This window comes from Anomaloglossus baeobatrachus, chromosome 6, assembly GCF_048569485.1.
Source record: "Anomaloglossus baeobatrachus isolate aAnoBae1 chromosome 6, aAnoBae1.hap1, whole genome shotgun sequence".
Lineage (NCBI taxonomy): Eukaryota > Metazoa > Chordata > Amphibia > Anura > Aromobatidae > Anomaloglossus > Anomaloglossus baeobatrachus.
This window is the reverse complement of record NC_134358.1, coordinates 381,069,739-381,081,765: the sequence shown is the minus strand read 5'-3', so window position 1 is coordinate 381,081,765 and position 12,027 is coordinate 381,069,739. Positions and strand designations below refer to the sequence as shown.

At 44.9% G+C, this 12,027-nt stretch overlaps 2 protein-coding genes across 3 annotated transcripts in view; one reads left to right on the top strand and one right to left on the bottom strand.

Annotated features, from left to right (window-relative positions):
• TRANK1 (tetratricopeptide repeat and ankyrin repeat containing 1) overlaps window positions 1-2,212 on the bottom strand; it is a 276,987-nt gene extending 274,775 nt beyond the window's left edge. The window contains exon 1 of the mRNA XM_075315070.1: window positions 2,134-2,212. The gene's annotated coding sequence lies outside the window, so the exon portion shown is untranslated. The remainder of the gene's footprint in view (window positions 1-2,133) is intronic.
• A 232-nt stretch (window positions 2,213-2,444) lies between these two features.
• The window catches only part of MLH1 (mutL homolog 1), a 188,064-nt gene continuing 178,481 nt past the window's right edge, over window positions 2,445-12,027 (top strand). For both annotated transcript variants that reach the window (XM_075316574.1, XM_075316573.1), the window contains exon 1: window positions 2,445-2,660. In XM_075316574.1, coding sequence (XP_075172689.1) covers window positions 2,545-2,660 — 116 coding nt within the window. In that variant the 5' untranslated portion in view covers window positions 2,445-2,544. The remainder of the gene's footprint in view (window positions 2,661-12,027) is intronic.

Here is a 12,027-nt window from a genome sequence, read left to right as displayed (position 1 = left end):
AAAAATGGTGCAAAAACGTCCTGTGTGAACATAGCTATACACTCGTGGGACCCCGGCCTTAGAGCTGTGCACTCAATGCCCAGAATGTCTCACTGGGATTCAAATTAGTTGATGGCCCAGCTTCTATACATATTGTAACTAGATGGCACTAGGACGAGTTTACTATTTGTTAATTATTATATTATTTATTAATGCAGAAGTCCATGAGTTTATCAAATTGACCCATTAGCCAAAAATATTATAAAACCAAAATTAAAGCGCTACCAGGATACAGCTAAACCCCCACTAATGTGGAAGCGTCACAGGTGCAGGAGAAGCAGATCACACACACACCTCCATGGAATGGAGGGGAGGCGAATGCTAGACCTAATAGGCTGCGGGTTTGTGACTGTGCCATCTGCATGTGAACAGCGCTCTATGCAAGCCACTTGTGTGCAGTTTTATCATCTAGCATTCGCCTCCCCTCCATTCCATGGAGGTGTGTGTGTGATCTGCTTCTCCTGCACCTGTGATGCTTCCACATTAGTGGGGGTTTAGCTGTATCCTGGTAGAGCATTAGCTTTTGGCCTGGGCGATGTACACACTGCAGCCCAACTTGCTGTGAGTAATACTTAATTTTTGGAGGACATTGTCCTCTTTTTGTTGCTATTTTTATAAAACCAAAATTAAAAAAAAAAAAACACTCTTATGTACCTGCTAAATCTCCAACTACTCCAGTACTGATGTTCTGGTAGTCCTAATGTTCTTTTCACAAGACCACTGCAGCCAATGTCCTTGGTTGTCTTAGGCCGGTGTCACATTTGCGTCGTTTTGACGGAAACAGAATCCAGCACAGATGCAGTACAGTTTATTTACAGTGGAAGCGCGGCACCATGCGGTTGTGCGCTTCATACACTACCGCACGTGTCCACACGGTGTCATGCTTCCACTGTAAATAAATTAACTGTACTACATGTGTGCTGGATTCTGTTTCCGTCAAAACGACACAAATGTGAAACCGTCCTTATTCATTACATACAAGCATCATTACTTAGATCTGACTGGCTTCAGGGGTAACATGGATATACAGTATGTATTGTCATCACTAGAGGAACGTAAAGGGCAGGTAGCTCCCCATACATCGCTAGCGATACCTTTGCTGCTTCAGACTCACACCCTGCAGAATTCACTTACATGATTTGCAGAACTAGTATGTAGCACTATATGTACACTGTATGGCGGCAATTCTGACCCTAATACATTGGTATTGGCATTATAGTCATGGTGTGTTTTAACTCTTGTATTATATGGAATCATAAGTTACTTTACTATAGTGAGGTTCTTTTTTTAGTAATCAGACAACTGCACAGTTATAATGTGACTATAATACACTATGGTTCTCGTACAGAATTACTATAAGATATAAACAGATGTAGCAAATGTTAACTTGACAATTACAGCACCAGCTACAAGGCAATATGTGTTGCAGGACAGCAGTTTCCAGACAAGCTGCATGACCCCCTCAAAAAAAGGAAAGACGAAAAATAGCTGAAATGTTAAGCTTGAAATAAATAACATGAATCAGCTTTGTGAAATGGGAGTACTGCCGTTTTTTTTTATTGTTTATATCCAGTAGTCCAGTGGTGTAGACTCAGCATGGGACCGGTAATATTTTATTTTTTTTGTACAAAAAAAAGTAATGTAGATTTTTGCAGAAAGGATGTGATCTTCACTGCCGTATTGTCCGATTCTGGTGGGAATCTGCACATTGCACACGCGTGGCCACCAGCTCTGGCAGTGTGCGCTGTGAGGACTCACAAGTCTGCAGTCACAGTGAGGGCAGACGGGTGGACTCAGGCCTAGTCCACACTAGAATCCATAGGATTTCTGCACAGATCAGCCCCATGGGAACTCACCCATGTCTGCAGTCAAGTATTACCAGCTGCATGGAGACTGATGGCAGAGAATTGTTTCCACCAAGCAGCAGCCCTGACACTAGACATCAATAGCCAGAGATGGCCCTACTAGGGAGCTATGGAGGCTGCATCATGTCTGTCAGTCCGTACACATTACTACACATGGTGGCCTGCTAAGCTCCATGCACATTACTACACACGGTGGTCTCCTAATAGAAGCTACCTGCCCGATACCCACCTGCAATGTTCACAGTCACACTGCTCTCAGTGACCGTGCACATCAGACGTTATACATTGACATTTTCCCAGCCCCAGACACTGCTGCGTGATAAAAAAAAAAAAAAAAGAGCGGGAACCTGCGAGGTATCGCGCGTCCTAAACCCTAGAGCCTGCAGAAGTTTTATAAAAGTGGATGCTCCTGTCCCGGAGAAGCACCTTCTAATAACAGGCAATGATGGTCTCCGACAACATGGCTTCCGCTGCAGTGCAGACACCAACTCTGTGTTCACAGACACGTCAGTACAGCCTCTGGCGGCGGGAGACAGCTGCAGCGGAGTGGTGCTCTGTGTGCACGGTCTGAGGTAGCGTGCTGCGCGCCAAGGTCTGCAGTGCTGTGCCCGCCTCACGTGTGGCCACAGACGCCGGCATCATGGCTCCCCCGGCCGGTGTCATCCGCCGCCTGGACCAAACTGTGGTGAATAGAATCGCTGCGGGGGAGGTGATCCAGAGAGCAGCCAATGCCATCAAGGAGATGCTAGAGAATTGGTAATGTCTGCACCACAGCCATTATTCTATGGGGACAGGCTGCTGTATACAGTATGTACAGTATATGGGCGTAATAAATTTAGCAAATCTAACATTATAGGACTTCACTAGTCTCTGCAGAGAAGCAGTCTACAGCCCATACACATTATACCAAACTTGGCAGAATCCACCCATCTCACGAGTGTGACCGACTGCCCAAAGTGAATGAGGGCATCGGCCAACTGGTGACCCTGGGTGTGACTGACATTGCTGTCAGCAGAACGATCCGGCGACAGCCATCTAATGTGTATGAGGCTGCCGGCCGACTGATGCCCCCGGGTGTGGGAGACCCACCTGAGACGACTGTCAGCACAACGATCCGGTGACAGCCATCTAATGTGTATGAGGCTGCCGGCCGACTGATGCCCCCGGGTGTGGAAGACCCATCTGAGACGACTGCCAGCACAACGATCCGGTGACAGCCATCTAATGTGTATGAGGCTGCCGGCCCACTGATGTCCCCGGGTGTGGGAGACCCATCTGAGACGACTGCCAGCACAACGATCCGGTGACAGCCATCTAATGTGTATGAGGCTGCCGGCCCACTGATGTCCCCGGGTGTGGGAGACCCATCTGAGATGCCTGCCAGCACAACGATCCGGTGACAGCCATCTAATGTGTATGAGGCTGCCAGCCGACTGATGCCCCTGCGTGTGGGAGACCCATCTGAGACGCCTGCCAGCACAACGATCCGGTGACAGCCATCTAATGTGTATGAGGCTGCCGGCCGACTGATGCCCCCGGGTGTGGGAGACCCATCTGAGATGGCTGCCAGCACAACGATCCGGTGACAGCCATCTAATGTGTATGAGGCCACCAGCCGACTGATGCCCACAGATGTGGGAGACACGGCTGAGACGGCTACCAGGACAACGATCTGGTGACAGCCATCTAATGTGTATGAGGCCACCTGCTGACTGATTCCCCCGAGTGTGGAAGACCCACCTGAGACGGCTGCCAGCACAACGATCCAGTGACAGCCATCTTAGGCCGCTTTCACACTTGCGTTGAACGGCATCCGTCATGTGACGGATGCATTGTAAATAGTGTGATATAAAGGCAACGGATTCCTGTGAAATAACGCGTTGTGTTAAGCCGAGAGAGAGTGTACTGCACACACCCCGGCACTACCACCCCCATCATCACTGCACACAGCCCGGCACTACCGCACTCATCATCATCACCACCGCACACACCCCGGCACTACCACCCCCATCATCACTGCACACACCCCGGCACTACCACCCCCATCATCACTGCACACAGCCCGGCACTACCGCACTCCTCATCATCCCCGCGCACACCCCAGCACTACCGCCCCCATCATCACTGCACACACCCCGGCACTACCACCCCCATCCTCACTGCACACACCCCGGCACTACCGCACTCATCATCACTGCACTCACCCCAGCACTACCGCACTCATCAAAACTGCACACACCCCGGCACTACCGCACTCATCATCCCGGCACACACCCCGGCACTACCGCCCCCATCATCACTGCACACATCCCGGCACTACCGCACTCATCCTCACTGCACTCACCCCGGCACTACCGCACTCATCAAAACTGCACACACCCCGGCACTACCGCACTCATCATCATCCCCGCACACACCCCGACACTACTGCACTCATCATCATCACTGCACACAACCCCAGCACTACCACACTCATCATCCCCGCACACACCCCAGCACTACCGCACTCATCATCATCACTGCACACACCCTGGCACCAGGGCTGTGGAGTCGGAGCTCATTTTGGTGGAGTCGGAGTCGGTATAAAATGCACCGACTCCTAAAATATATAATAAATTGGGGACAGTAGTGCAATGCAGAGTGTGATGAATATTTTTTCATAGGAATTTGGGAAACGTATGAAATGTTCTATAAATGGCTGTTTTATTCCTGATCTTAGGCTACATTCACACAGCGTTTTTGCTGCGTTTTTTGAGGATACGTTTGTCAGCTGCAAAAGCAGATCAGCTTTTTAAAAAAACGCATCACTTGAAAGGTTTTTGAGCTCATAGATAATGTTGTCAATAGCAAAAGCAAATTAGAAAACCGTCACAAACTGACATGCGCATTCTTTGTGAGGATCTGTTTTTGAGCACAAAAACGGATCCTCACAAAACGATGGTCTGAATGTCCTATCTTTAAACCCATTGCCTTTGCTGAGATGCCCGGAGTCACTGCACTTCACTGAATTATTTTGCCATCAATGTTCGATATGTTTGTAAGAAAGAAATTGTTACCAAGTCACTGGCAGTAACAGACACTAAAGCTCATCACACCAGCCAGTTTCTCCAGGCCTTAGTGGAAAAAGTTCTGCAAGATTACAAACTCAAAAAAGAACAGGTTCTTGCTATTGTAACGGACAATGCTTCAAACATGATAAGTACAATTAAACTGAAGAATGAGAGTATCGACCAACATCTAGAAGAAAATATAGGATTCAGTATGTTAGAGATGGAGCCACAGTGCTGTTCATGTAACTGAGGAACAAACAGATATTACAACAGAAGAACAGCAAAATGATACTTTAGGATTAAATGATCTTGTTGAAGCTGCTTCAAAACACTTTCATATTCATCATGTGCGCTGTGTTGTGCACACGCTGCAGCTGGCAATAAGAGATAGTCTGCAAGAGGGACCCCAATTTCACACATCCGGCTTTTCGCCGGTTTGGCGGATGCGGCGCACGCAAGAACAGTGTATACAGTACAGTGGCAGCGCGACAAACGCCGGTCACATGCTGTCATGTGACCCGGAAGTTGCAGCGCTGCCACTGTACTGTATCGTTCTGTACTGGCATGCGCCGCATCCGCCAAATCGGCAAAAAGCCGAATGTGTGAAACTGGGCGAACATGCTGGAAATCTGATTGGAAAAGTGAGAAAATTGGTTATTGCCGCCAGAACCCCTAAAATTGATTCCATCTTGAAGAGACGTGCTGGGAAAGGGGCAATTGTTGATCAAGCCACTCGGTGAGGCAGCACTTATTTAATGACTGAGCGACTGCTTGTACTAAAATCATTTCTTATAGATATGGTGAAACCTCAAGTAACCTTAAATGAAGGTCAATGGACACAGGTGGCTGAATTGAAGGAATTGCTTAATCACCCATTTACTATGACTAAAAAATTACAAGCTGAGGATTTAACTCCTGGCATTTTCATAAGGGAGTGGAAGAACTTGCTATTTTGCCTGTCCCAAAGAGGAGGTTTAATCGCAGATGGCATTTCTGCTTCAATGAAACGGAGAGAGACTCATCTATTGGAAAATAAAATTCTTCTGGCAGCTGTTTATGTGGACCCAAGTCATCATATACTGCTGGATGATCAACAGCTTACTGAGATAGCAGTTAGGATGAGCGGCTACAGTACTGCCAGGCGCAAGAGGACTTGGGGCCTGACAGTGCTACTGCTGCCGTGTCTTCAACCTCATCAGATGAGGAGTTTAACTTTGACAGGTATTTGGATGACATGGAGCAGGCAAAGCGTTGCCACAAGGAAAAATATTTCACTCCGTCTCCTATGGCAGCAGATTGACCAGATTTCAGCAACATTTTTCATTTGCTCTCAAAGAAATAGAAAAATTCAACCATTCATCAAAACTGACCGTGCATGAGCCAATTCCTTTTATACCCGGAAATTGTTAGAGATGTTGCCCATGTGGTTACGGCTTTGCCTCCAACCCAAGTTACTGTAGAGAGGTTGTTCTCCAGCCTTAAATTTATTAGGTCAGATTTGAGGTCATCCGCGAAGGAGGATCTGATGGAGGCAATTCTATTTCTTACAACAAATTCATAGACTGCACAAATGTTATTTACTATGTTTTTGTTGAAAACTGTTTTTTGCCACTTACATAGTGTAGTACATATGGAGCGTGCGAGGTTCTGCAGCAAAGTGTGCAGGGTTTAAAGATAAGTGTGGCATAGTTTCAACACAATTACATAGTGGTGATAACTGTAATTGTTTAATTTTATTAGGAAATTGTTTGTCTGTGATACTGTTAAAAAAGCAAAAAAAAAAAAGTTTGTCTTGGGATTTAATCAGTAGCATTAGTCACACCTGTTTCTAGAAGCTTCTGGCAGCTTCTGGAAGTCCTGTAGAACTATATAAACTAGCCAGATCAAGCGAGGTGCTGAGCGTGCGAGGTTCTGCAGCAAAGTGTGCAGGGTTTAAAGATAAGTGTGGCATAGTTTCAACACAATTACATAGTGGTGATAACTGTAATTGTTTAATTTTATTAGGGAATTGTTTGTCTGTGATACTGTTAAAAAAGCAAAAAAAAAAAGTTTGTCTTGGGATTTAATCAGTAGCATTAGTCACACCTGTTTCTAGAAGCTTCTGGCAGCTTCTTGAAGTCCTGTAGAACTATATAAACCAGCCAGATCAAGCGAGGTGCTGAGCGTGCGAGGTTCTGCAGCAAAGTGTGCAGGGTTTAAAGATAAGTGTGGCATAGTTTCAACACAATTACATAGTGGTGATAACTGTAATTGTTTAATTTTATTAGGGAATTGTTTGTCTGTGATACTGTTAAAAAAGCAAAAAAAAAAAAGTTTGTCTTGGGATTTAATCAGTAGCATTAGTCACACCTGTTTCTAGAAGCTTCTGGCAGCTTCTTGAAGTCCTGTAGAACTATATAAACCAGCCAGATCAAGCGAGGTGCTGAGCGTGCGAGGTTCTGCAGCAAAGTGTGCAGGGTTTAACCCCTTCAGCCCCCGGGCACTTTCCGTTTTTGCATTTTTGTTTTTTGCTCCCCTTCTTCTGAGAGGCGTAATATTTTTATTTTTCCATCAATCTTGCCATATGAGGGCTTGTTTTTTGCGGGACAAGTTGTACTTTTAAATGAAACCATAAGTTTTACCATATAGTGTACTGGAAAACGGCAAAAAAATTCCAAGTGCGGAAAAATTGCAAAAAAAGTGTGATCGTACAATAGTTTTTGGGATATTTTATTCACTGTGTTCACTATATGGTAAAACTGAGGTATCTATGTGATGCCTCAGGTCGGTGCGAGTTTGTAGACACCAAACATGTATAGGTTTACTTGTATCTAAGGGGTTAAAAAAAATTCACAAGTTTGTCCAATAAAAGTGGCGCACGTTTTGCGCCATTTTCCGAAACACGTAGCGTTCTTATTTTTAAGGATCTATGGCTCAGTGACTGCTTATTTTTTGCGTCTCGAGCTGACATTTATAATGGTACCATTTTTGCGCAGATGCTACGTTTTGATCGCCTGTTATTGCATTTTGCGTAAAACTTGCGGCGACCAAAAAACGTAATTTTGGCGTTTGGAATTTTTTTGCGACTACGCCGTTTACCAATCAGATTAATTGATTTTATATTTTGATAGATCGGGCATTTCTGAACGCGGCGATACCAAATATGTGTATATTTATTTATTTTTTAACCCTTTAATTTTCAATGGGGGGAAAGGGGGGTGATTTGAACTTTTAGGTTTTTTTGTTTTTTTTTTATTTTTTAAAACTTTTTTTTTACTTTTTTTTTTTATTTTACTAGTCCCCCTAGGGGGCTATAGCGATCAGCAATCCGATTGCTGATCGCTATCTGCTGATCACAGCTTTACCGCTGTAATCAGCAGATTCAGTCACTTTGGTTTTCCCTCTGCTCTCGGCCGAGGGAAAATGAAAGTGAAACATCGTAGCAGCAGGCGTCATCACATGACCCTGTGCTACGATGGCAACCACCGATAGTCACGTGATAACACACGTGACTTCCGGTGGGGGCGGCGGTGAGTAACAAACATGGCCGCGCGCATTTAAATCTTGCTGCCAGACTTTGGCAGCAAGATTTAAGGGGTTAATGGCCGCGGGTGGAAGCGATTCCACACGCGGCTAGCAGGCACACATGTCAGCTGTTGAAAACAGCTGATATGTGTGCCGATCCACGCCGCCTGCCCGCGGCAGGGGGCAGGGCTTAACGGGACACGATCCTGGACGGATAGATCCGTCCAGGGTCGTGAAGGGGTTAAAGATAAGTGTGGCATAGTTTCAACACAATTACATAGTGGTGATAACTGTAATTGTTTAATTTTATTAGGGAATTGTTTGTCTGTGATACTGTTAAAAAAGCAAAAAAAAAAAAAGTTTGTCTTGGGATTTAATCAGTAGCATTAGTCACACCTGTTTCTAGAAGCTTCTAGAAGCTTCTGGCAGCTTCTGGAAGTCCTGTAGAACTATATAAACCAGCCAGATCAAGCGAGGTGCTGAGCGTGCGAGGTTCTGCAGCAAAGTGTGCAGGGTTTAAAGATAAGTGTGGCATAGTTTCAACACAATTACATAGTGGTGATAACTGTAATTGTTTAATTTTATTAGGGAATTGTTTGTCTGTGATACTGTTGAAAAGCAAAAAAAAAAAAGTTTGTCTTGGGATTTAATCAGTAGCATTAGTCACACCTGTTTCTAGAAGCTTCTAGCAGCTTCTGGAAGTCCTGTAGAACTATATAAACCAGCCAGATCAAGCGAGGTGCTGAGCGTGCGAGGTTCTGCAGCAAAGTGTGCAGGGTTTAAAGATAAGTGTGGCATAGTTTCAACACAATTACATAGTGGTGATAACTGTAATTGTTTAATTTTATTAGGGAATTGTTTGTCTGTGATACTGTTGAAAAGCAAAAAAAAAAAAATTTTTCTTGGGATTTAATCAGTAGCATTAGTCACACCTGTTTCTAGAAGCTTCTAGCAGCTTCTGGAAGTCCTGTAGAACTATATAAACCAGCCAGATCAAGCGAGGTGCTGAGCGTGCGAGGTTCTGCAGCAAAGTGTGCAGGGTTTAAAGATAAGTGTGGCATAGTTTCAACACAATTACATAGTGGTGATAACTGTAATTGTTTAATTTTATTAGGGAATTGTTTGTCTGTGATACTGTTAAAAAAGCAAAAAAAAAAAAGTTTGTCTTGGGATTTAATCAGTAGCATTAGTCACACCTGTTTCTAGAAGCTTCTAGCAGCTTCTGGAAGTCCTGTAGAACTATATAAACCAGCCAGATCAAGCGAGGTGCTGAGCGTGCGAGGTTCTGCAGCAAAGTGTGCAGGGTTTAAAGATAAGTGTGGCATAGTTTCAACACAATTACATAGTGGTGATAACTGTAATTGTTTAATTTTATTAGGGAATTGTTTGTCTGTGATACTGTTAAAAAAGCAAAAAAAAAAAAGTTTGTCTTGGGATTTAATCAGTAGCATTAGTCACACCTGTTTCTAGAAGCTTCTAGAAGCTTCTGGCAGCTTCTGGAAGTCCTGTAGAACTATATAAACCAGCCAGATCAAGCGAGGTGCTGAGCGTGCGAGGTTCTGCAGCAAAGTGTGCAGGGTTTAAAGATAAGTGTGGCATAGTTTCAACACAATTACATAGTGGTGATAACTGTAATTGTTTAATTTTATTAGGGAATTGTTTGTCTGTGATACTGTTAAAAAAGCAAAAAAAAAAAAGTTTGTCTTGGGATTTAATCAGTAGCATTAGTCACACCTGTTTCTAGAAGCTTCTAGAAGCTTCTGGCAGCTTCTGGAAGTCCTGTAGAACTATATAAACCAGCCAGATCAAGCGAGGTGCTGAGCGTGCGAGGTTCTGCAGCAAAGTGTGCAGGGTTTAAAGATAAGTGTGGCATAGTTTCAACACAATTACATAGTTTGACACAAGAACATAGTTTGAATTTATCCTTATACGTTTCCCATTGGGTTTTTTTTATTTTTTTTTCTTTGTTTTTCTACTTTACTGTTTATACCCATTTGATAGGTGCTCCATGGACAATGCTACCAGGTGTGTATCTTGTCAGATGTATGCATGCCTTGAGCAGCCGTTTGAGGGTGAATATGTCTGCACTCGATGCAAGCATGTTGCGTGTTTGGAAGCCAAGGTAACTGATCTAAATAAGCAGCTTGCAACACTCAGGGGCATTGCAAACCTGGAGAGGAGTTTAGAGCTCACTGAGCTTTCTCTGGCTGGGGCCAGTGATATGGAGGAGGGTGGAGGTGGAGAAGATCAGGACCCAGAGGTAGGTAGTTGGGTAACAGTTAGAAGAGGAGGTGGGGGAAAAAGTGTCAGGGAGCCTAGTCCTGACCTGGCACAACCTAGTAAATATGCCTGTTTGGCTGATATCAGGAATGAAGGGCCAGGACTAGGGTCCCTACAGCAGGACGTTGCTCCTAGAAACCAGGAAAACAACTGCTGTAGGAAGGAGGGAAATAGGAGTGCAGCAAAGCCCAGACAGATGTTAGTGGTCGGGGACTCTATAATTAGGCGGACAGACAGGGTCATCTGTCGCTGAGACTGTGAATGCCGAACAGTGTGTTGTCTGCCGGGTGCTCGGGTTCGGCATATTGTGGATCGGATAGACAGATTGCTGGGTGGGGCTGGGGAAAACCCAGCGGTCATGGTGCACATTGGTACTAATGACAAAGTTAGAGGCAGGTGGAAGGTCCTTAAAAATGATTACAGGGAACTAGGAGAGAAGCTGAAGTCCAGGACCTCCAAGGTGGTGTTTTCAGAAATACTACCGGTGCCACGAGCGTCACTAGAAAGACAGCGGGAGCTTAGGGAGATAAACATGTGGCTTAGAAATTGGTGCAGGAAGGAAGGGTTCGGGTTCATGGAGAACTGGGCTGACTTCTCAGTCGGCTACAGGCTCTACGGTAGGGACGGGCTGCACCTCAATGGGGAAGGTGCAGCTGTGCTGGGGGAGAAAATGGTCAGACGGATGGAGGAGCTTTTAAACTAGGATCTGGGGGGAGGGAGGGTAGTGGAGCAAAAAAGGGGATAGATAGAGCAGATAGAGACAGTGAGATGGTAGGGGTCAATGAAGGATTAGGGGGGATGGGACATGCAAGTAACGTAGGGAGGCTAGGCGTAATAAAGGTGTTAATAGGATTAAATGTCTAGTGGCAGATGCAAGAAGTCTTGCAAACAAAATGAATGAATTGGAGACTCTTATGTCAACCATGGATTATGATGTGGTGGGCATTACGGAAACCTAGCTGGATGAAAGCCATGACTGGGTGACAAACATACAGGGTTATAGTACATTTAGGAGGGACAGGAAAGACAAAAAAGGTGGTGGGGTGTGTATATTTATCAAATCTAACCTAAAACCTGTGTTGAATGATGACATTGGGGGGAACTGCAACAATGTAGAGTCAGTATGGGTAAATGTACATGGGGAGGAGAATAATGGAAAAATGCTAATTGAAGTTTGCTATAAGCCTCCTAACATACTTGAACAAATAGAGGGTGAAATGCTGGAACAAATTGAAAAGGCAGCTAATAATAATAATCGGGTTCTTATTATGGGGGATTTCAACTATCCA